The following is a 26301-nucleotide window of genomic DNA, read 5'->3' as shown; positions in this document are numbered from 1 at the left end:
TGTATGTGTATATATGTCTATTTGTAAAATTCAATAAAAACATTTTTTTTAAATGATAATAATAATAATAATAATCCTAAACCGAAGTTGACCCGGATGTGGAAACCTGCAATCGGAGAGATCACATCCGGTGTAGATGTGTGCTTTATTTTGTCTGCTCTTACCTCCTCTAGTTTAGCTTTAACTTCATTCTGCATCAGTAAAAGGTTACAGTTCTCACTTATCTCCAGCCGTCATGTCTCGGGGGTCAAGTGCAGGGTTTGACCGCCACATCACCATCTTCTCTCCGGAGGGAAGACTCTACCAAGTCGGTGAGTAGTGGAAGAAAATCAACAACCTGCTCAGTCATCACTACCGGCTAACAGGCTAGCATTAGCCAAAGCCTGTGGAAAGGAGGCTAGGTCATGCGTCATCAACGCGTCAAAATCTGGGGGTAATGCACATGCGCAGTAGAATCTGGCCTGCACTCTGGCCGACTGGAGTTACACTGCGCATGCATTTTACCCCGCCAAACAAGACCATTGTCCCTACCTCCTTTTATAGTCCTTGTATTAGCTAGCAGCTTTTATCTGGCCCATTCATGTTTCAGTGTTATTAAGAAAAGGAAATGTTTCGGTACATAGTGGTAGGGTAAAAAATAACTGCAATTAAAATACGAGTAACTATAATTTAATCCCTAACGGGATAAGCGGTTGCAGATGGATGTAGTAATTGATTAACCAGCTAGTTCGTTTTGTTAGCTAGCTTAATTTAGCTATGCAGTGCTACCATAAAGCTAATGTTTAGATTAGCTGTCGAGATGTCAAGATTCAAGCCCTTTATTGTCATTGTGTAGTACAACCAAATTAGATTAGGTGCTGAAAAAGATAATACAATAAAAATATATATATAAAAGATAATACAATATAAAATATAAAAATACAATATGTATATTAATGAGATGGCAGTTTTGCCAGATTATTGCACAAAGTGTCCGTCAGATAATTCTATAATTATTGCACAGTGATCAACATGTTATTGCACATATTCATAACAGTAGATTTACAGTATTTACATTGCAAAAGTGACACAAAAGTGACCAACGTGTTATTGCACATTTACATTGCAATGTGTTCAACTCGGACAGAAGAGACGTCAGAGTTCAGGAGGTATATGGTTGTTGGGAAAAAGATATATAACTGAGCTGTATTAAATGTTAGCCTCAGACCAGTTTCAAACCTTGTCAAAAGAAAACCTGTGAAACTAAATATCACCATCCATATGTTACAACGTTTTAAACTGTGTAATACTTAGCTAAATAAGTAGTCATGTGTATGTACAATTACATGTAAAACAACTGGCTGGATTGGTTCCTCATTTTTTTTAAATTAAAGTTTGCACATAATGCTGAAAAGTCTAAAGTGTACACTTGTAGCTCATGAGTAGTCTTGTTTTATCTATCCTTCTTCAGAGTATGCCTTCAAAGCCATCAACCAGGGAGGACTGACCTCCGTAGCGGTCAGAGGGAAGGACTGTGTTGTGGTCGTCACACAGAAGAAAGTCCCAGTGAGTATACATGGACACATAATAAACACACAGAAGTTATTGTTTCTGTGTCTTCACAAAGCTGTTCCTTATGGTTGTTGCATTACTGTTGGAGTATGTGATGTACATTTCTCTGATGGCAATGCCTTTGTCTTGTGTTTTTTTCTCAGGACAAGCTGTTGGATGCCTTGACAGTGACACATATGTACAGAATTACAGAGGACATTGGCTGTGTTATGACCGGCATGACTGGTAAGCAATGTCTTGTCCATCAGATGGTGAATACTGTTTGTTGCCTTATTGTCATGTTATTAATGTTCTTATTTGGAGCTAGAAATGCATCTGTCAATGAATGAAAATAAACATTACGTAATACTTGTTAGAACAACCACCTACCCCGTTTTAAAAAGTGGTAAGACATGAAATGCACTGTAGCAGCAAAATGGAAAACTAAAACGATAACTTGCAGCTTATACCTTTCAGTATTCCGTAACACATTCAGTAACCATGTGGAGAGTAATGAATCCTCCATCTCTCCTACTCCTGTTGTCTCATGGATCCATTTACGTTAAGAAAGTATTCATATTTTTATCACTGTTAAAGCAACTTTATTGTGTTATGTTCATTCATGTATTTATCCAGTCTTAAATTAATTTGTGTGAATTGCTTTTTCTGCCTCTTCCTCCCTGCAGCTGATAGCAGGTCCCAGGTGCAGAGGGCACGGTATGAAGCGGCTAACTGGAAGTACAAGTACGGCTATGAGATCCCTGTGGACATGTTGTGCAAACGCATGGCGGACATCTCCCAAGTCTACACACAGAACGCTGAGATGAGACCGCTGGGCTGCTGTGAGTAGCGTGCATGCATGTGTTTTTGTGTATACCAGAAACATGTCTTTAATGATTGTTTATGTTTATGTAGGGTTTTAATCCAAACTGACCAGTGCTGAATAGAACGTAAATAGGATGTCTAAATAGATAAAATTGCCTCTTTCTCTTTGTCTTCATTCCCCTCTGCCTCGCATCCTTCCTCCAGGTATGATATTGGTGGGACTGGATGAAGAGTTGGGTCCACAGCTGTATAAGTGTGATCCAGCCGGCTACTACTGTGGCTTTAAGGCCACAGCAGCTGGAGTCAAACAGACTGAGGCCACCAGTTTCCTAGAGAAGAAAGTCAAGAAGAAACTGGATTGGACCTATGAGCAGACCATAGAGGTAGTGCACACACACACACACACACACACACACACACACACACACACACACTGTATACCTAAAGAATTACCAGAGTGTTATCAAGCTTCCTGTGCTTATTATACCAGCCTGGTATTTTCAGATTCATAATGCCATATTGTAACTTTGTCCTAAAACAACACGACTGATTAGGGCTGAATGTCTGGAATGTCATGGCATTTCTTATGAAAGTCAGGGAGTTCTCCGGATATCAGAACATGTCAGGGAGTTTCACAATTGTGTCTCTATACTAGAATGCTACTGCATTACCAGTTATACAAATCAAGCACAGTATGAATCCTGATATTAGTATCATAAAAAAAACTCATCTGTTATGTTTTAGATATTCAAAATATCAGTTTATATTTTCCAGATATTAATGTACTCTCCTTGGTAAAAGAATAAGCAGTCAAAGCAAACAGATGTAATCTCTGTAACAGATCTAAATGTGATGTTCGTTTTGCAATGGCCCTTCCTTATTCACAATTAAATTTTTTGCTGGTAGACAAACATATGTGGCATATGGCTATATTTATTTTGAACATCTGTTAAAATGTCAAAAGATGTAGAAGCACAGCTGTTCCTCTTTAGTTTAAATTGAAAACATTATAGTTTCTGTCAAATGTTGACAGCCATGTGCAAATGCAGGCACACACACTGATATGCTGCTCACTGGTCACTCGCTCATTTATTACTTACTTGATTCCATTAATAAATACAAGCATCCCATATATATTTATACATTATGCGTCGTCTTTCTAGATTATTTGACACTGCAAGCTCCTATTTCCAAAGGCATCTATTTCTCAGATGCAACGTTTAATTGATTTCCCTCTCCTTCCTTTCATGCTTCTCAACAGACGGCTATCTCATGCCTCGCAACCGTTCTGTCCATCGACTTCAAGCCCTCGGAGCTGGAGGTGGGAGTTATCACTACAAAAGAATCAAAATTCAAGTGAGTATTTTCCTTACACAAAGAGAGGAAATATATTGATAGCCCTGATTAAGGAATATGATCCCCCTAGCCACGGGTAAAGGACTTGTTTCTCTGCCCAGCTGCTGCTGTAAATGGGTTTTCCAGAGTAAAAGTGAAGATGGCATTGCTGGAAACTTAAACAACAACAAAAAGAAAAATAATTTTTGCTGTTCAACTAAACATGCAGCTCTGAAGCGATTGCCGTTGCTTCTGCTTTTAAAGGTATAATATGTAACCGTTGTCGTTTACATATTATATTATACAGCTCAACAAACCAAGAGGGAGAGAGAGAGAGAGCTATAGAGTGGCTAGGCAGAGAGAGAGAGCGGCGTTAGTGAGAACAAAGCAGCAAATCGGAGAAATAAAACTTTATTTTCTCATTGTTTCCCGGCGGTTACGTTCTAAAACACACAACTAACTCCTCAAAACTCTGCATAATCCTGCGGGAAGATGCTGAGTTGCCGGATTTTGAATGAATGCATGCTTCCGGTCTGCTGGCTGTGGCTCAGCGCTGCTCTCGTCAAACTACAGACACACACACCGATTATAGCTGCACTCACAGCACAGAGAGGAGCAGGGGGATCACTGGAACACATGCACATAACACAACCCGTTCTCATCCGTGAAATACGGCCGCTTTGTACTTGTGAGTCAGTATCAGAAAAGGGGGGGCATGACAAAGCGGCAGCATTTGACCACCTGAACAGGCTGCACACCCTGTGCGCTGTTATTGGCTGGGGGTTACAACCTCACGTAGAGCCCAAAGGCTGTTTGCAGACACCCAGAAGCTTCCCAAGTAAAGCAAAATAAGAATAAAAGAGAAAATCCAGGCAGAGGGCAGCAGGGTCTCTGCAGAAACAAACACCACCACACACTTCTAGTGGGGCATAAGTGATGATTGAGAGAGATTATTTTTCAGTCTTTACATTGTTTTTTAGTTAATTGTTGCACATTATACCTTTAAAGCCTTGCATCTATGTGCTGACACTGAAAAAAGTAAAATCACTAAAACATGGTTATGTGTTGGCATCGTCAATAATGCATCAGAGTTATTTTTAAAAACTGATAAAAAACAGACTGGTGTTGTAATGGAAATTCCCTAAAACTACAGCCAGGGATGAGATCAAAGTAAGGGTTTACGGGGTTGAATGTGTTCTCAACGTGTGTTTGTGTGTGTAAGGCCTAAAAAATCTGGCGTAACAAAACCGTTAACTTGTGTGTTTCTGTTCCAGGATTCTGACAGAGACTGAGATCGACGTCCACCTGGTGCGTTTGTCTGAGAGAGAGTGAGGAAAGTTGGCAGCCGTTTCGCTGCCGACTCTGAAAAGGATGAACGGCAACACAATAACCCATAACCCCCCCACATCCCACCCGATCCCTCCCCGTCTCCTCCACACAAAGGTCTCGTCCTAGAAGGAAGATGGTGGAACTAAACAGCGAGGTTGAGACGAACAACAAAGATGAACAGTAGAGATCAATATGGTCCTTATTAAGGCAGGTGGGTAGAAAATGTTACCCGTCTGCACCTCCTCCATCCTCTCTGGTCATAGCCAGGACCGGACTGGACCACTATGATCGACCCCTCCTGCATTTTCCTTCTAGTCACACTGAGACATCCTCACTGCAGGCAGCTGCCAAATGTCACATAGCCTCAAAAGATGCTGGACACTCAGATCAGTCCACCGTGTGACACACCAGTCGTGATACGCTCTGTTCTCTGGATGGAGCTATGCCCAAATGACTTCAGTTGACGAGTGTGACATGAGCAGATTTGAAAATGGGGGTGTGGTAACACTACAGCACAATACCTCTCAATACCTCTAAATATGATGGACTTGGTTGTCCTGTAGCTTCTCGAGTCACTGTACTACAGAACAGTGCTTCCAATCTTTACTCAGGGCTGCCACAAACGTGTATCTCTCTCATTTTATTAATCTGCTTTTAAAAGTCTCCACCGTCTCTAGTTCCAGGATGATGTTTATTCTCCGATGTCCTTTGTGATAACCCAGGAAACAGCTGTGGGAATTCTCCCATTACAGACGTTCATCATTGTCACACCCTTGTTTAGATCTGCTCAGGTCAACGTCAACGGGAAGTCACTTATTATTTCATCCTCTCCCCTGTGTCTTGATCCTCCTCCCTTCTGCTGCCACGGCTGTACATTACTGCACTTCTAATAAACACAATGTTTTTATCGAACACTTTGGTTTCCCCGTTTCCTTTTCTTTTGCATATTGCCGCCGCGACATGAGACCAAGCATGTCTGTCTGTCCAGGTTAATCGTTCCTGTGCTGTGGAAGTGACCATTATTTTCACATTTAGTGTTGCCAATTGAAATATATCTCCGTAATATTTCAATTGATGGAAGACAATTTTGGCATAACATGTTTGCTAAATACTGAGATGTATTTTATATGGAGTGTCCATTTCTATAAATTTATTTGTATTGACATTATTTTGTGAAGCACTTTATGACATTTTGATCTTGAAAGGTGCTATATAAATAAAGTTAATTACCAACATTAATACAAGCTGGGTTAAAGTCTGAAGAGTATGTGTCTGGAGTATGAATCAAGGGGAGAAATATCACTATAGTAGTTGCACTGCTGGTATCATATATGGATGTAAAATGGACTTTTGATGGGCCACCTGTTGTTGTTAACCCTCAAAAATTGCAATTATAGAAGTCTTAATATGCTTTTCAGGGCGAGACGAAGACAACATTTTTCCTAAATAACTATTTATTAGAATATAAATAAACAATTGGTCCCTAATATTGTTATCTTAAAAAGTGTGAGAAAGAGATTTACAGGAAGGGGAAAAGTGTATTTCTTTCTTTCTTTTTTCATGTTACCTCAATGCACAAAATGAGCAGGGGTGCCCACCGGCATTTTTTAAATTATTTTATTTATTCATTTTTTTTTTATATGGCCTATGCCTTAAGCCAGCCCTGATGCTTTTACTCCAAATAGTCAGTCATGAACAGTCTACAGCAAACCGTAGATGTGTGTTTAATTGGCAAAGACATTTGTCTACACAAGAATTTAGGTGCAAATTGAAACGCTCTTGCAATTATTTAAAATATCGTAGTATTTAGTTGTACAACCCGTTGTATTTACAGCTGTTATAAAGTAATGTTATGTCTCCACTGTATGTTGAAGCTTGCAGCATGTAAAGCCAACATACTTTGCTGCCTGACATTGACCTATTCTGCTTTACAATCATAGGCTTTCATAAGTGTATTTAACAGTGACGCTTATGATATTTATTTTACTGGAACTGGAGTAAAAACTCCCTTCCTCCCCGCCGCCCAGAACATGAGCGAAGCATCCTGTTGTTCAGCGGAGATTCCCATCTTTGGAGGAATGAGAAGCAGGAATGTCGCGAACAGCTGAGTGTTCCGTTCCTGGGAATTTCCTGTCCCTTCCTCCTTATAGCCACACCCTCCCAAAAACTTCCTGATTTAGATAACTGAGTAATCAGCCTCTTCCTTCCCACAAACACACATTGAACTTATGCCTCTTATCTCTTTCTGTACACACACGGACCCAGTACGAGGAACTGCTGCAGGCTCAATTGGACGCCAGTTCCTCATTCAGTGGAAACGAGTGATCAGCCTGCAGGACTTGGATTATATGAAAATAAAAGGCGGCAACTCAGAACTGAAACTCAGCTGTCATGCTTCGACGGTATATTTATAGGAGCACAGACACACTGACGGCAGCAGGAAGGCACGTGGTAGAAGTCATTTCTCGTATAATTGACACGTGCGAAAGCATTTTTCTCCAAACTTAGTGCTTTAGTTGCCATCAACTGCAATTTTCCAATCACATGCCATCCGTTTCCACCCATCCCAGTCCCCCCACAAATCTACTCACAGCTTTTTTACTGTTAAATATGAGTGTCTTTAATTTAACTGGAGTGTGCTGGACTGTTTGCTGTCTTGACATATACAACCTGCTCAACTGTACACATTCACAGCTTCCATAAAAAATACATCTTTGTATACACAGCATTTACAATATCATACAACAGAGCTGTTGAAGGTACATCTGTGTGGTTGGATGTTTTTTTCTTTTTTTTGTGACAAATGATTTCCACAGAATACAAGCAATCCTCATCATCGTACAGCAATCCTCTCATCATAATACGTCACGTATTCACATCTCGGCGTGTTTTGCTCTCCCGCAGCCTGGAGCGGACTCATCCAAGTCTCTGATTCTCCTTTGCGGCTGCCTGTCCATCGGTTTTCGGCCACGCCCGCGCTGTTTCACCCGCGCTGTCGGGCTCGTGCGACGTCATCGCATGAAGTATTAGACGTGCCGAGCCGTTTCTCTTGTCCTTTTTTCACCGTCATAATCACAGCCTCCTGCCTCTGTAACTTCCTCTCTCTCCCTCTTGTGTTTCCTGCTAGTGTCCATTCCACTGAATGTCGTCATAGCCCACCTACAAAACACACGGAGGACAGATATAATGGTTACACACCGGCCAGAAAGCTAATTTTAAATGTCACAGCGGAAGCTCTGCATTTTCGACACGCACCTCCTCATCAGACTCCTCGTCCTCCTCTTCCTCGCTGTCGTCCGATTCGCTGTCGGGCAGCTCCCTCAGGTCGGGCCTGGTCAGCGAGTACAGTTCTTTCCTGATGTTGTCGTCGCTGCGACCGTAGGTGAGGTGGAAGGGGGTGTGGCCTCCGGAGGTCAGGAGGTTGGGGTCTGCTCCTTTCTTCAGCAGCAGTTTGACCAGCGACAGATTCTGCTGGTCCACGGCCAGGTGGAGCGCACTGCGACCGTTACGCTGTTCCTATAGGACAGGGAGGGAACACAAGGTTGGATTAGCACCAGGTGGTCCTTAAAATGTCTTATGTAATTCTATACTATATATAAACTGTGCATTCTAACATATAGATATGTTGTGTGTACCTTTGCATTAATATCAGCTCCTAGATCCACCATGTTCTCCACCAGTGACAGGAAACCCTGAACCGAGGCCAGGTGGATGCAGTTCTGACCTGCAAGAGAAAACATCAGGAAGAGATTAACAACTGACACCAGACCAGCAAATGGCATTTTATAACCCGCAGTTTTCCAGGAGAAGTCCCGGAACCAAGTTAATTAATTTTTAGGAAGAGCTAAGTAGTATTTGTCTGGATAAAGTACTAACTTTAATGTGGATTTATATTATTCTAGCCATGTTAATGTCAATTACTTAAAAAGAACAGACTTTCACATAAGGTACTTTTCATTTTATATGCCAAAATTAGTTCAGGTTTTTATTTGATATTTGTTTTTAATTTGGTTGCCCAAAAAAAAAATCTGCTAACTAGCAGCTTTTAAAAATGTCTACGCATAAGTTTAGATCTATTTGGAGCCTTGGCATCTAACATTATGTGCCTCCATGTAACAGATGGGTTTTCGTCAGGATGTGCTACGGCATTCCCCCAGCTGGCTTAAATGTTTCCTTCCTCCTAACCATAGTGTTCCGGGATAATGGGCAGCAGAAGTTACTCTTTTCATGCCCGCCATTCCTCCATTTAAATAGTAGTTAAGACCAGCAGCAGACTGGTCAGTGTCTCGTCCGTTTCCACGCACCGAGGGTGGGCCGCCACAGAATGGAAATTACCACCACATGATATTCTAGTAATGCTGAAACATAATAATATAGCCTACCACTGCTAAATTCATATATATATATATATATATATATATATATATATTTTTGTCCCCCAACATGTAAACAAGTAAAAGTCAAAACCACATCCGTTGTTGTACTACAATCTTACCATGATAGTTGCAGGCCGCCATCACCGTGTGTAGATGCTCTGGCTGACAGTTCTGTGTGAGGACGCTGAAGCACAGCAGGTTACCGTGGCGACAGGCGATGTGAAGAGGGGTGTCCCCGCTGTCGTCCACGAGCGTGGGGTCGCAGCCGGATATCAGGAGGCGCTGACACACGTCCGCCTGGTTCGTTATTACCGCTAAGTGGAGGGGAGTCTGGGATGGGAAGAAGTTAGGAGAAGACCAGTGAGTTATTGAGTCAGGAGGCATTTTCATGATTGTTTGATGTGTGATGATAGATGTATTATTGCTACAGCCTTGTGAAAAAGTGAATTCCTCTTTAGTACCTGTCTCTGGTCATTTTGTGTGTTGAGGAAGTCTGTGTTCTTGGACAGGTCTATAATTGTTCTGATATAGTCCTTGGCCTCGTGGATGATGGCTAGGTGGAGCAGCCTATAGAGACAGAGAGGGAAGGTAGAAAACCTGTTAAAATACACATACACCACACAACCAAATCTATATTATTGTTTTTGACATTTTGTATAAAGTAAATAACAGAAAAAAACATCTGATTGTGTTTTTTCATCTAAATCAAATACTGTTCGTTTTTGAACTAACTATAGTGACTTAAAGGGCCAGGAAAATATAGAAAAGTAGAAAAGCAGACTACAGTTTTACTTTGTTCTAAATCAAATGCAGGTACAGGTGTGTTTTTTTTTATTAAATTCATAAATCAGCCCTGAAAATGTTTAACAATGTTATGTGTGTTATGTATTATTCCGATGTCTTCTGAAGGAGAACACACAATAATGACATATAACGGGTCTAAAAAAAACAACAAAAGGGATTTCCATCATCAGGAAGTATAATCCTCAAAGAAAAAAACTTCAAGTACACCTCCGGATTATTCAATATGATAGTTCCCCAAGTTTCCAAATCTCATGATTAATGATGCATTTTATTTGATATTGAATTAAATTTTTCATCTAGACTCAAATCCATTTGATTTTTGTAAGTAACACGGCAGCTGCACTTTTACACTTAATTTCCTAATAATACCATCACAGCAGATGGATGTAAATAAATAAAAAAGCCCCCTGTAGAAGCTGTTGATGACCCAAAATGCTCCCCTGACCCCACACTGCCAGCCACTGCTCTCATGTCTCTTGGTTCAATTACAATAACATGGTTTCAGGCTTCATTTGAGTTCAGTTCCAGTCCTCAGATGTGACTAATTGAGTCACGTTGTTCAACTTTGACCCAATAATAGCACATCATGAATACACATGAGAACAGTTACAATACTGTTAGAGGAGTTTGAAACTATATTTCTAAAATAAATTGTGTTCTAATTTAAAAAATAATAATATTTGGAATCACTCTTAATGTTATTCTCCTGGTTTTATGATACAGTATCGCTCTCAACCTCCACAGTTTTAACCTTTGTGTACTTTAACCTCTTGGGAACCGAGGAAAAAAAAACATCTTCCAATTTAATTTTTTTTGTGATTTCCTTAATAATTAGGGTTTAAAGAAAATCTTACAATTTAGACTTTTTCAATTTTATTTTTATTTTTAATTTTACAGCACAGGACACTTTTAATGTTAAAAGACAGACGAATTTAGAAGATACAAAAAAATTAACAATTATGGTTGTAGAGTGATATTAAACCAAAAATACATAATTGAAAAACTAAAAAAAAAAATCATTCTGGATTCATGGTAACACAAACTATAAATTATATTTATTTATATTTATATCTATATTTATTTACAGTAAATGGGTAATTCCATGTAATGTAACACCCATAATGCATACACATCACTGACATGTATCAGTGATCATTGAGGAACTTTTAATTCTTGTTTTTTTCCTCCTGGCTTCGCGGGAGCGCGCCTCGGGTTCCTCTGCGGCGGCGGGGGCGCGCCCGGGACTTTCCCAGCCTGCCCCGGCGGCCATAGTAGCTGCTTCTCTCCTGATAATACCCCTCTGTTTACCTCCAAAACCACCATGTCTCACCGCAGCTAGAGCCACTATTACACCACACACCCTTTAAGTGCGTTGTTAACACTGCAGCTGCGTACTTTTATATAAAATTGAAGTCTAAATTAAGCCCTAAATTGTAGTAAAAGTTAGGCCCGAGCCTGCGCATTGTAATGACAACCCAGAGGCAGGAGAGGATCAGATTACCTCCATAAGAAGCAGAGCTGGGCCTCCTCTAGACGGATCTACAAGCTCACTAATAACGTTACTCCTGGTGGGACTTACGTGTCTCCGTCCTCCGTGATCTGTGTCTTCCACTCGCACGGTTCTCCGGTGACACCGGGAGTTTGTTGTCGGTGCTGTGGAGGCTCGCAGTCCAGCTGCAGTAGCCGAATCTCGGCCGCCACCGCCTGGTACTCCTCCTCCTTCAGAGAGTCCAAGCCGCTGTCCAGACGCTCCTCTGTGGACGGAGCCCCCGGCTTTCCTTCCTTAGAGTCGCGACTGTAATCCATCTGGTTTAGTATACTGGTCCTGTGCAGGTCCATGTTGTTGTTCAGGTGCGTTTGGTTTGTGTCTGCTGTGCTGGAGTTTGTGCAGCAGTCTGTAAATGCCCTCTGTGTGTCTGTGTGTGTGTGGCTGCTGCAGCTGGGAGGAGCTAACTACTAGGTGGGGGATTTCCAGAAAACTGTCACTCAGAATAACACAGCACACACAGATTGCTGGCTCCAAGAGGGGATTTCTATTCAGACACACATATAAATACACTCCTCAAGTTTGTCACCAAAGAGAGCAAAGTTTCATTTTTGCAGGCTACATTTGCTGCACTTAAAAATATACATTTCTGCAGTATTTCAGTCTTTAAGTGGACTTTTTTAAATGGCACATTTCCTCATCAAATATGCATTTTTTTCTCCCTATCTATACCTATAACTTGAAATTACTTTTTAAAACATTATTCTCAGAAAGTATGCAAACTACTTAGTATTTAATCAAAAGTGATGCACATTTAAGTCAACCTGGCCAAAAGTATAAGGAGGAAATCAGCCTTAAAGGTCCCATCAAGGAGCCATCAAACTGTACAACACCTCTCTAGGGAGGGGGGGGCAAAGGAGGACAGGATGTTCTGCAGGACAGATAATAATGCACTATATTCACTTTTTTAATTGTCGTGTATCACAGCTGTTACCCTGCACTATATTCACTTTTAACATCTTCATCTCCTTGTATTGTTATATCTGGTATATTTTTTTGTACTTTGTACTTTGCACAACTAACTTTTTTACTGCCTTTTTACTAACATGTTTTGCACTATGGAACTGTGATGCTGGAAACTTGAATTTCCCTCGGGATCAATAAAGTTATTATCTATCTTTCTATCTAATGATGCACATTTGAGTCAACCTGGCCAAAAGTATAAGGAGGAAATCAGCCTTAAATGTCCCATATCGTGCTCATTTTCAGGTTCATACTTGTATTTTATGTTTCTACTAGAACATGTTTACATGCTGTAATGTTAAAAAAAAACACTTTATTTCCCTCGTACTGTCTGCGTGAATATACCCGTATTTACCATCCGTCTGAAACGCTCCGTTTTAGTGCATTGCAATGGAATTGCATTGCTAGGCAAGGGCTTAGGTTCATGTGTACTTCCTGTCAGCTGATGTCATTCACATACACTGCAACCAGAAATAAACTGCAACACATTTAGAATGTTTACGTTTAAAACTGTGAAATGGTATAAATATTGTAGATTTGTGACATCACAATTTGTTTTATTTTAAATCGTTAAAATGTTTTATTTTAAATAGTTAATTAATCAATTAATGTTTATTCATGATTTATGAGTAGAACAACTTGACACACAGTGCTGCATCTGAAATTAATCTTCAGGTTCTCAGCTTTCAGATGATGTGCACCACTTCTATGTGACATCTACTGCTGACCTGCTGTCTCCCCCTAAAGACCCCCTGCACCCCCTAAAAAAAAAAAAAAACTGGTCTATTGTGGGTCTCAGGGTGTTAAAGAGTTTCTGTTAGTGAGGGATGGTTTCATGGAATGCCGTCGTTAGCACGTCTCTCCCTGCTGAATTCCTTCTTCAACAAAAGGAAATGTTGCTCTGCAGCCCCTCAGCGTTTGAGTGGGTGGGAAGACCTACAGGTGGGGGCTCTGCAGCCTGCACAGGAGTTTCCTCCAAAACTTCAAGTGTGAATGCAATGTGATGAATGCAGTGTGAACTTTGTTTATCGTACCATGAAAATAATATGATGCACACAAGAACAAGCCAACAGGCCTGCAGCGGAGTTTCCCCTCACACCCGCAGAGCGTGACCACACAGTCAACTGTATGTGGTTGTTGTTAAAGATATATTTCACTTCACTGTAATACGTAATATATGCCTTGTGTTGGTGTCTGTTTCCAATTCCAGTGCATGCATAGACACTATTAGTTTCTTGCAAGCATTAAACTAACATCCTGCCAACTATTTCTTAATGATGCCTCTACGGATTTAATACTAAGAAGAGGATTAAACTCCCACTGATTCTGTGGCAGTGCCTTTAATAACCCAGTATCAAATCACTCATTCGTTCCTCTGCAGATAAAAAAAAAATGGAAGGACTCCAAGTTCTTCGATAAGGCCGCGAGACTTGGCGAGGCTGTGACCTATCCCTTTAAAAACAAACGCAGAGTTGAACGTGATGTCCTGGAGGCCTGAGGGAAACTCCGGGCTTGTTTTACCTCCCATTGTTCAGTCTGCGTGACCAGTTAGACAGGGAAGCTGCAGGCTTCGCTCTCAGCACATTTTTTTACTGTTAGCAACTGTTGAGCAACATTCATAGGATTCATGTCAACTCTCTGTGCAGAATCGTGTGCAGCATTAAACTAGATTTACCATGTCACATAATGTTGAACTAAGAATAATCTAACAATTGCATGTCTCAGTTTTGCACTCTGCGTCTGTATATCAGTCTCTGAAGCAAGAATGGAAAGATTGTGGAAAGGACAACAAACCACAGAGGCTGCATTCACACCCACAGTTCATTCTAAATACATATTATGTATCTGGCCTGCTGATCGTAATCAGATTTGCAGGCACAGTGAAAACAAGACCTCCGGTTGAACCATAATAATGCAGCAGATGAATGGAGGACAGGAATGCACACAACACTGAGGCTGGAAGACCGGAGACGGAGGGAAAACAAAGCGGTTACACACATTTGCACAAAGCTTTGTGTATTTAGATGGCGGGGATTTAGTATTTCAAGTATATTAGAACAATCTCTACACCGGTCTACATCATTTAACCTTCCATTTGGGAATTAATAGTTATAAGTCTATTTTTTTATAGTGTCTTTTTATGTTATGTTTACTTTTCTGGATAGTGGGCGAAACAGACAAACATCATTCGATGTAGGGTCAATAGATCTTTTTTCTGTTTAAATGCAGATATGTGTAAATGATGCCTATATGATTGGAGTTAGTAGAACTGAATAATTGTTTACCCCAAACCAGTGCAGCTCTGCATCATTACCGCAACTGACAACTGTATGCTTAAAATATACAGAAACAAAATTCTAATATATTGGACAAATATCTAAATATTGTACCAGCAGCCTTAGATATGGAAGGAAGTAACTACACTTGCAAAAGTCAGAAATAATCCTGTATTTTTGTGTGTTATCAGTGTTTTTCCAGGGTGTTTCCCAGCTGGCTTTTCTGGACTTTTCAAAGCGTGACCCGAGTCATCAACACTTTGTTGATTACCCATTTATGGTTGGAGTGCGCTCTAACTGGAATACCAGGAAAGGAAACTGAGATAGTGTTATCAAGTCTGTGATAAGCTCCGTCTTTACGATTGTTGTGATGTTAGGATGTATTTACTGTATTCACTGTTGAACTCGCTACAGTAGATTTCCCAGCAGATCTGTGCCCTCAAGAAGAAAAAAAAACAGACTTTTGTACTTTGGCCTTCCTCCATTTTCCTGGAGAGTGTAAAACAGAACAACCAGTTTGTTGTTTTCCATGACCTTTTATACCCTGTCACCTGCTGTCTGTGGCCAATCAGTGAGGATCTCTGGAATTAGTGCCACTTTAACCCAGGTGGCATCAATCTGCCCTCATTTAGAGCTAATTGTTAGTGAAATGCACTTTGACAAAACATATTAATAACATGAACCCTCTCAAGAGGCAGAAGCAAAACACACATATTGTTAGTGAAGTAGAGAAACAAGTCAACATTCCCTTCTTTGGAACTGACTAACGTTAAAGCAGGAAAAATTACCTATAAAAACATTTTAAAGGGGAAACGCAATTTTTCTTCTTAAAGGGTCAGGCTGGTCAGGGAATTAAAGTCCTCCTACAGCAAACCTGTGTGAGCAGAAACACAAGTGAACAAGCATTTCTCCAACATCACAAGTTCATAAATGTTGAACAGATGAGTGAGAGGAACGGGTACTCAAGGAAATTATATATTTGGAGTGGAGAAAACCATCTCCATGACAGTGACGTACACTACGTTTAATCATGCATGTGTGTGCTTTTTGTGATTTGTATTGTGTGTATGTACAACTGTATATGACAACCGTTTTTTAAAGGGACAGTGTGTAGGATTTGGCGGCATCTAGTGGTGTGGTTGCAGATTGCAACCGACTGAATACCCCTCCACTCACTCCTCCCTGTCTAAGATGCGTTAACGTGAGCCTCGCTCAGAGGCCATCCTTACCATAATACCACTACTTTAGGAGCAACACAAGCGTGTTGGAGAACTACGGTGGACTTCAGGTAACATAAAAACGTGAAAGTCTCTCGCTAGAGCCAGTGTATGGTTTGTCCGTTCCGGGCAACTGTAGAAACATGGTGGAGCAACATGTTGGAGAGGAAGAGGTATTTTTTTTGACAACTGCCACTGCTGCCATTTTGGACTGAAAACACTTATTATATTCCTAATATTTTATTCTTCAACACAGGCCATTTCTGTAGAATATGACAATAGTCATATTTTACAGCACTTTTAAGGTGGACGTTTTACTGGCGTCCGGTAGTCACTTTCAGTCCAAAATGGCTGACTTTGAATGACTTTCACTTCTTGGCAATATACGTTCTTTCGACCCGCTCCCTATGTAGACATGAAGGGCTCATTCTAAGCTAATGAAAGCATAGTTATGAATATTATATTCCATTTCTGCTAAAAGATTCCCCAAAATGTTACACAATGTTTCTTTAATGCTTTTACAGTAATATTGCATTTTTAAATCTTTTTATTTAAGCTTTCACTGGAATGAAGTACATAAAAGGAACAGAGTTGAAGGAAAGCCAGATATTTTTCTTGGCATCCTAATCCCTCATCTCAGTGTTTCTCTCAGTAAGAGTAAAAAATAATGAAAACACTGAACATGAAAGCGGTAAAATAACATTGGCATAACGGGCTAACTCTGCCAGTTCCTGGCATCCAGTTTTACAAGGGCAATATTACATAGCACTGGTCTTTTTAAACCAGAACCAATTTAGCACTACACTAATGTTAGTTCATCCAGCTCACTATACTGTGCAGTCGAGGCTGAAATAGTTTCACTCGGTATATGAAATAAAAAGTGCAATACAGTATTTATAAGTTGAAAACCAAATCAAAATTCAAACCACACAATGGGTTCTTTCAGATTATTAGATTAAATAATTTGTATATCGCAATAACCATACCTAGAATTTGTATTATTCTGAATACATGGTTATTAAAAGAACAAATATGTTTTCTATATGTATGATGATATAATACATTTATTAAAACAAATACATTTCCAGCATTTTAAAATGAAAGTCTTTGATTTCTCCCTGAGCGTGAAGATGTGTGTATAGCTTCACTATGTGAGCTACAGTGTTTCTATTGAATATGCTGAGTAATAGCCATTGTTATATGTGACTGTATGCACACACTATCTGTGCACGTGTCTGTGTGTGTGTCGTGGGAATCCCAGGGCATTCTGAACATGAGCAAGACATGTTCGACACATAATGAATCATAATGAATCACTCAATCAGCCACACACAGTGAAATACGTTATGGTGAAGGGTCAAAGTGAACAATGACTCATCAAATCACATTCTGAACTTGTGACTGTGCGGAGAGCGAAAGCATGACAGAGACACCAAAAACCCCACTGAGATCTGGAACAACTGAGGGGCTTCACTGTTACGCCCGGTTACACCCGGTTACACCTGTTTCTTTACCTACTTCCTCGTTTTCTCCTCTTCCTGCTTCCTGTACGGGACTCCAGACTGACTTCTTGTCTGGCAGACTTTCCTCTGTATTTACCGGAGAATTTTGCAGTCAAGTAGTGTAAATGTTTGCTGTTGTTTCAGTTCACTCCCTCAATATACATATTTATTTCAAACAGACAAACATTTAAAATGACTCTTCATTATTAAGAGCTGTAAATAAACTGAACTGCGATTCACACATTAGCAGAGCAGTGTTAAAAATGCATTCTAACCAGAGAAGATTATCTAAATGCACATCAAAGTATATGGCAACCTCCTGTGTATTGGAAATATTGGTAACACTTCATTTTAAAGGTCTGCAAATTTCATAGTAATTAGGTGATAATTAGCAAGTAACCAATTCTTTGGAATTACTGCCAAATTACCCCAATATTTACCTCAGAATTTATCGAAAATTACTTTATTATAAACATTATTTAATAGTTATATTCTGCAATTTCCCAATAGCTGGTAATATATTTAATACATTTCCAGGAAAAGAATACAGAGTTAATTGATATGCTTTATTTCCATGTCTGCTGGTAAATAGATAGATAATTAGCATAATAACTTCTTTGAAATTTCTTTAAAATCTCTCTGAATCATTACATTAGTGACCGGGTTACATTTGTGTAGACAATAAGTCACACAATGGTGAGATTTGTGCCTGATCAGAAGTGTCTTCTATTAGTTTTGGTTTTCCACCTCCGATAAAGAACAGCGCACAGCCGCTTCTCAAGCCTAAAGGCCCTATTTTAACCATTATATGCTATTTTAGCATATCATTTTATAATAATAATTTTCGAAACAATTTTGAGGTAAATATTGGGGTAATTTGGCAGTAGTTCCAAAGAAATTTCAAATAGGTTACTTGGTAATTATCTCCTAATTACCAGGAAATTGCAGACCTGTAAAATGAAGTGTAACCTAAATAACAGGTTTGAACCTGCAACTCTCTTGCTGTGAGGCAACAGTGCTAACCACTGCACCACCAATTTTTTAAATGATTTTGCTGATGTGTCTTTTTCGTCACTGTGGAAATGTGAGTCAGACACCAGTGACTACTGTTGTTGGACTTCTAGCACACTCCCCTTACTGTACTGCATGCCGCTGTTCTTTCATGTTTTGTAAGCCTTGCTGTAGAACCAGTTGCCCTCCGGGGACAAAAATAAAAGTTGAAGTTGAGATTGAATTAGGTTTGGTTTTCCTAATCAGTGGTGGAATGTAACTAAGTACATTTACTCTAAGTAAATTTACGTTTGTAAAGTGAAGATGAAAACTCTGGGGAAACCAAAAATAAATATGTTCCGAGTTTGTCACACCACAGAAAAATATGTTATTAACCACCCAGCCAAAATTGCATGATTAAAAACATTGCTAAGTATTTTAAATTAGGTTTCAAAATCATGAAAAAATAAGCAATATTCTTTGCTCTGAAACGCTGGGGGCGTGTCCGCTGAAGGTGCTGAGACCACGTCCAATCAGGGGTCAGGGTTTATTACATACAATTACAGTATCACAATGCTGCACGCTACTTTTGCAGATTGTTAACGCACATGCCCAGAGCATGCACACCGGAGACTTCCGCCGGCCCTATGCTAACTTGAAATACATTAGACCAGCAATACGTCATCCAGAGTAGGCTTGCATAACCACGCCCCCTTTTAGGGGAAAACAATCCCGTGTCCCTCGTAGACGACAACAGCGTAAACAGAAGAAGTTGAAACATGTCTACAAACTTCTACTTTAAACAAACCGGTAATAGTAATAACGCTATACGGAAGAGTTGCTGTGTAGTTTGTTGCACCAACAATAAATCCAAAAATGCTGATATCTGAGTTGTTCCCCTGCCGTGTCCTAAGAAAGATATAATGGGGGGCTTCATGGCTCCAAGCTATAGACCAGACCAGCATGGCGTCATCGCCGAGGCTGCGCTCACTCCGTCTTGTGCGTCGGCATCACACGCCGAGGGGCGTGACAAAGCATCTGTATTTTACGCCCTGGGAAAGACAACGGGTTGGTATATACTAATGAGCTTGCATGTGACATAGAAAGGGGAGCCAAATCTGAATGGCTTGTTGAATCACATGTTTTCTGATCTAAGCAGCCCACAAAAAACTGACTGGGTTGTCTTATTTCCTAGTTTGTGTGTTTGTAGGCACTCCAGATACCCAAAATGTATGTGCACAAGCACTGACAAAGTCTGTTTTTCATATGTCCCCTTTAAAAATAATTAAGTTGCAATTAAGTTGCTTTTACATGCATTTTATCTGCATTGAGTGCATTCAAATAACTACGATTTTATTTAATACAAAATATTTTATTTTCCACTTTGTGCAAAAAATATTGGGTGCTAACTGCTCCAACAGTTGCAACCGGTGCAGTTAAATGTGTTTAATCAATTTGCCAGAGAGAATTCAAATAGCAAACTGCTGGGCTTGGTTCTGATCACTGAACAGTAGTGCCGTTAACTCATTTGTTGTTGTTCCTGGATTTTGCTGAGTCTGCTTTAATCAGCTGTGGGGGTTTACACAGTCAGCACTGCGGACTTCCCTTTTGCGAAAGTTGGTTGTTTTTCACCCCTCCTATCTTACAACACTTTGTTGAAAACGTTGATAAACAGATTGTGCAAAATGTGATGATCCTGCACAGATTAACACAGGCCCATTTTCCTGAACAGACCAACCACTTTATTGTTTTCCATAACCTTTTATACCGTCACCTGCCGTCTGTGGCCAATCAGGGAGGATCTCTGGAATTAATGCCACTTTAATAATAATAATAATAATAATAATAATAATAATAATAATAATAATAATATACTATAATCCCCTATTGGTCTTTGTAGAGACATCCTCTTGTCTCCCCCCTCCACAGAGAGGTCAGAGGTCAGTGTCAGACACAGAGGAGCAGCCTTGGAGCTGGTCAGGATTAATCAAGGGATCAGTTATTTTGCTCAAGGACACTTCAGCAGAGTGGATGTTGGCTGATTTATCAGAATTTAAACCTAAATTATCCAGTTTAACAAAACAATCTCAACTCAAGGCTCACATACTACCATTTTTCCAGAGCTTTCAGCCACATCATCAAGTCTTCATCAGTGGGTGGAGTTTGCTAAGTTGTCATGGAGATGGAACAGTTGGAACATGCAAGCTCAGTAGCTGCTACAAGTTCATCTATTACATGTTTAGGACTTCTCATCCATGTGTGTACAAAGAAAGCTAAAAGTCCATTTCCTGATGAATGCGGTTTTATATACGGTTGAAAGCTAATTATGGCGGACCGTAAGAGTCACGGAAATAGAAATAAAGCTTTTAATTGATTAATAACTAATTGTACAATTTTACTGTGTTAGCTGATGCATCTTGTTTTTTTGCACTATCCCCTTTGCTGCTGTACACTGCAAATATCCCCACTGCGGGACTAATAAAGGAATATCTTATCTTATCTTATCTTATCTTATCTTACAATAAAAATAGGCATTAATAAATTTGTTTACAAATGTATTTATTAATCCTCCATAGATAATAGACATTGAATTAGATTTGTTTTGTAAAACTAATATTTCCAAAGTTACCAATCAACTTAACTGAATCATCCAGTTATGGCAAATTATTTCTGAATTCCCTGTTTGGTTTGACAAGCCAACAAGACAGCTTCAGAGTGCTGGGGATGTGTACCACTAGATGGCGACAGATGACCACTTTATTGAGACATGACAGGCATATACTGTCTGTCACACAACAGAGGGTACTCATCTTGTAACTCTCAATATGATGATAAAGTCAGCATGGAGCACAGGACCTGTGAATTGACAAGGGTTCATGGATGATTTCTGTGTTTGATTAATGAAAATTTGACACTTAACACTAAATTAAACGTATTTCTAATGTTACATTTAACCATAAACTCAAGTCCCCAAACTACACTGCCAGACCTCTAATTATTTTTCTTTCTCTCAGACACACACAGATGCAAACACAGTTCCCATCAGTCCTAGTTAAGATGTAAACTGTATGTCAACACAGACAGACAGCTCAGCTGTATAATACTGCAGGACTTGAAGGCTTGAGAGTGAGAAGCACAGATCAATAGAGTCATTTTCAGCAGTCTGGAGGATTATCCGCCTCACTGCCCACTGATGCGATGCAAAGTAAAGACACAAACACACACACACACACACACACACACACACACACACACACACACACACACACACACACACACACACACACACCCTTCATGTCCTCCAGCCAGCAGCCTCCTCAGACTGTCTGTGGATCCATATTTTTTTTTTTACAGGACATTGATGGTGAACATTTACCCTGTTTTTAAACTACTAAAAAGCTGCCTGCACTTTCCTGTCCTTCTTTACACCAGCACATTTTTTCCCCTAGAATTAGGGCTAGGCAATATATCAATATTATATCGATATTGTGATATGCGACTACATATCGTCTTAGATATTGGATATCGTAATGTGGCGTGAGTGCTGTCTTTTCCTGGTTTTACAGGCTGCATTACAGTAAAGTGATGTAATGTTCTGAATTTACCAGACTGTTCTAGCTGTTATTTTATTTGCCTTTACCCACTGAGTCAGTATATCCACATTACTGATGATTATTTATCAAAAATCTAATTTTGTAAATATTTTCTGAAAGCGCCAAGAGTTAACCCTACAATATCGTCTCCATATCGATATCAAGGTATTAGGTGAAAAATATTGTGATATTTGATTTTTTCCATATTGCCTGGCCCTACCTATAATATTATTATTTTAACCTTATGACAGAGCTCGGTGTCCCAATCGACTCTTTTATCTTAGTTATCAATACACGGTAATTTGATTCAAAATCTCCAATAAATATGATCATATGATGTGCATCAGCTTACCAGTGAATATAGATATCCATAATGTGGAAGTAGGCCTACACATCCACCAGGTAAAGTCAGTTCATTATGAGCAAATAGGCTATAATAACATTTTAAAAATTACTATTTTGACTTTTAGATTAAAATTATGAGAGAGCAGGTGAAACTGATGAAATTAGAGAGAAAAAAATAAATTTTGAATTTCTCATTGTTTTGACTAGGGCTGTCAAAGTTAATAAAGGATAAACAAAGGATAACGTATTAACATAAATTCGTTTTAACTAATTTATTTCATAGTCAAGTCAGCACACTGTCACACTGACAGCTGTTGTTGCATGTTGGGCTGCAGTTTGCCATGTTATGATTTGAGCATATTTTTTATGCTAAATGTAGTACCTGTGAGGGTTTCTGGACAATATTTGTCATTGTTTTGTGTTGTTAATTGATTTCCAATAGTAAACATATACATACATTTGCATAAAGCAGCATATTTGCCCACTCCCATGTTGATAAGAGTATTAAATACTTGACAAATATCACTTTAAGGTACTGATACAAAATGTGTGATTAATTTGTTATTAATCGTGATTAATTATGGACAATCATGCGATTAAATATATAATATTAGAATCGATTGACAGCAGTAGTTTCGACTCACCATCAGTATTTTTATTTTTTGGCATTTTTCCCCTTTTCTAGCAGAAATGGGCTTCCATACAGTAAAATGTGGAGTGAAATAATTTACATTAAACTGACCGAGGCTACAAAAGCAGAGGCCTCAGAGTTGAGTCAGTCAGGTCAATACCTGGGTCAGTGTTTCTCTGTGGGAGACATTAGTAGCTGATAACCAAACTAAAGATCCAGGACGCTTGGTGCTTAATTAGTTTTTAGTGTTGGACTCTCCACCACCCATCATCTCTTTCTATTCTCATGTCTATTCCCCAGGCGGCCCTCGTCGAGCCAGCAGCCCGACCCTCGAGCCCGTTCTCACGCTCATCCACCTTGATTGATTTCCAGGGAGCAACGCCGGCTGGCCAGAGGAGACAGGGCTGCACTGGCCGAGCAGGAGACCGCCTGGCCCGCACAGAGGGGGCGGCCAAGCCCGGGGGAAGGGGAGAGGACGGAGGGATGGATGGATGAATGGATGAATCTCCCTCCGATCTCTTATCAGCCAGAGCAGCTTCCAGTGGGAGGACGGGTGTGAATAGTCCCCCCCCCCCCCCCACACACACACACAGCATCAAGATCACCATCTCTATATCCTTCACTCATTCACTGCGCTGCCATTCTGTTCTGCTGTGGAGATAACACACACACACAGGGAAAGCTATACCCGAGGTATTCCCAGCACCAACAACAACAAAGACAGATAATCAGACACTTCAGCAGGACAGAAACAGTCATTAGTAGCTACTCTTAAAAAGATATGATCTGTATCTGAGTCCCCATGGGGTGCTGTTTCTATACTCACACTGACTCCAACACACACACACACATCTGATAAGGTCTTCTTCTTCTTCAACATCTACTGGTAACAGGTGGAGGCATCTAGAGGCTTCTAGAAACAAGAGGAAGAGATCAGTGGTACAAGCTCATCAACATGGGAACAACAGCAATACAGTATGTTATTTCACACCACAGCAAAATAGCTGAAAAATGACACTGCTAAATTGCATTATTAAAAAGCCTAATTTTACTGACTGGAACAACTCAATGAGTAGGATATAATTATTGTGAATATTAAATAAATAAATAATAATACGTTTAATTTTTTTATTATTATTATTATTATTATTATTATTATTATTATTACTACTACTACTACTACTACTACTACTACTACTAATAGTAATAATAATAATAATAATACGTTTAATGTATTTAACATAATATTTTAATGTCACAATAGTGTAAATTTCCTGTATAAGATATAAGCTTTCCTTATGGGGAAAAATATGAGAGTAAAAACTGCAGTTCTCAAAAATATTAACCATATTTAATAAAAACTAAAGACTTGCAGCTGGCATTTAATTTCAAGAACTAAGTGAGCTACAGTATGACAGAAGACAGTAAAAACAATGTTGGTCACATAAAAATATAAACTTACATAAAATATAGTTTCTAGCCTATAGTTTATACAATATGCCACCAACTGTTTATTTTAGGGTATTCAACTCCAAAGGCTTCTTTAAAACATTTAATAAGCACACACTAACATTGATGTTCATGCATGTGGGTCTCATTCCTCATAATTCACTCAGCATTTAAAGGTCTTATTGATAACATTTTTATGTAGACAAATATTAAAAAATAATAATAATAATACATCCAGAGAGCCTTTAGAAAGGTGCTGAATAAAAGTATGGCTTTTCCTGAAAAAAGAAATTACGACTGTGAATTAATCATTGGGTCCAAAATGAATGTTTTGTTGATATCTGACGTCTAACAAGGTTTGAGAGCCAATAGTAAAAAGACGTTGGTATCACGTGGAATCTCTGGGTCGTCAGTTATTGTGGAAATACGGATAAATGGCTGAGACTGACAGTAAGTGTTGTGAAGTAAATGCAATTGAACAGGGGAGGGAGAATGAGACATCTAGTGGCTGAATGTCATCAATAACACCTTTAAAAGTGAGTGCACATTTCTTCTTTTACAGTTGTTCTAATAATAGATAGAAATAGCTCTATCATTTCACAGACTGGAGGAAAACAACCAATCAGAGCCGAGCTGGAGCCTTACCGTCTCTGAGCAGCTGTCAATCACTCACAAACTCGGATCAAACTAGGCAGCACTGATCAAATATGAGTTCATATTCTGTTACTGCAATGCAAATGTTTTCATAATCATATAATAATGTTATAATTCACATATAGGCCTTCAGAATATATTTAAATGTTACATTAAAAGGTCTTGACTATACTGTAAAATCTGCATTACACAGGATTATCTCCACTGTGGTTTAGTGAAGTTTATATTCCAAAACGAGAATGTGACATGGGGATTCTTAATTCTGTAATGTCATGTATGACGTCACAGGGGATGTCAGCAGTACTACAAGTTATTGGACGGTGTCGTGTGTGACGTCATATGTGACCTCTGGCATTGCTCTGTGCGGATTTTAAAATCTATTCTAAGAGCCTTGCCAATAGACTCAAGAACTTATTGGACTCAATTGTGCACAAGGACCAATCATACTGTGTACCAGGTCGCTCAATGATAGACAATCTCCACCTACTACGCGACATGTTGGACTTGGCTCGACTATCAAATGTAAACTTTGGTCTGTTAGCCCTCGATCAAGAGAAGGCATTTGACAGGGTGGATCATGGGTACCTGTTTAAAACACTGTCTGCTTTTGGATGTGGGGAAAGGTTCATTACAGAGGTTAAAGTGTTGTATGCTGGGGCCTCATGTTTAGTTAAGGTAGGGGGGGGGCTGAGTAGGCCTGTAGAGGTGGGGCGAGGTGTAAGGCAGGGATGCCCTCTCTCGGGGCTACTGTATACTCTGGCTATTGAACCACTGCTAGTGATGATACGCAAGAGGTTGCAAGGGGTGAGAGTGGTGGAGCTCGGTTTTAACACCCCTGTAATGGTCTCCGCTTATGCGGATGACATCTCAGTACTGGTAAGAGACAGGCAGGACGTACAGGCCTTGGAGAACAGCCTCCAGACCTATGAGAGAGCA

At 39.7% G+C, this 26301-nt stretch overlaps 2 protein-coding genes and 1 long non-coding RNA gene across 3 annotated transcripts; 1 reads left to right on the top strand and 2 right to left on the bottom strand.

The window, feature by feature from the left end:
- The first annotated feature begins 96 nt into the window (after window positions 1-96).
- Window positions 97-5933, top strand: psma6a (proteasome 20S subunit alpha 6a). Its single transcript, XM_074661001.1, has 7 exons — window positions 97-311; window positions 1451-1545; window positions 1695-1776; window positions 2217-2372; window positions 2560-2738; window positions 3617-3711; window positions 4965-5933. The coding sequence occupies exons 1-7, from the start codon at window positions 236-238 to the stop codon at window positions 5020-5022; spliced, it is 741 nt and encodes a 246-aa protein (XP_074517102.1). The 5' UTR covers window positions 97-235; the 3' UTR covers window positions 5023-5933.
- A 1680-nt stretch (window positions 5934-7613) lies between these two features.
- Window positions 7614-12139, bottom strand: nfkbiab (nuclear factor of kappa light polypeptide gene enhancer in B-cells inhibitor, alpha b). Its single transcript, XM_074661000.1, has 6 exons — window positions 11779-12139; window positions 9857-9962; window positions 9515-9725; window positions 8655-8743; window positions 8275-8535; window positions 7614-8178 (listed from the first exon to the last, which is right to left on the bottom strand). Exons 1-6 carry the CDS (start codon window positions 12036-12038, stop codon window positions 8143-8145), a joined length of 963 nt encoding a protein of 320 aa, XP_074517101.1. The 5' UTR covers window positions 12039-12139; the 3' UTR covers window positions 7614-8142.
- An 11159-nt stretch (window positions 12140-23298) lies between these two features.
- LOC141783488 (uncharacterized) lies at window positions 23299-25605 on the bottom strand. Its single transcript, XR_012597280.1, has 3 exons — window positions 25357-25605; window positions 24089-24175; window positions 23299-23913 (listed from the first exon to the last, which is right to left on the bottom strand). It is a non-coding gene; the product is annotated as an uncharacterized LOC141783488 (long non-coding RNA).
- Between the last annotated feature and the right edge of the window lie 696 nt (window positions 25606-26301).

The sequence above is a fragment of the Sebastes fasciatus genome, chromosome 15, assembly GCF_043250625.1.
Source record: "Sebastes fasciatus isolate fSebFas1 chromosome 15, fSebFas1.pri, whole genome shotgun sequence".
NCBI lineage: Eukaryota > Metazoa > Chordata > Actinopteri > Perciformes > Sebastidae > Sebastes > Sebastes fasciatus.
The sequence above is the reverse complement of the archived record's forward strand: the minus strand, read 5'-3'. Positions and strand labels throughout refer to the sequence as shown.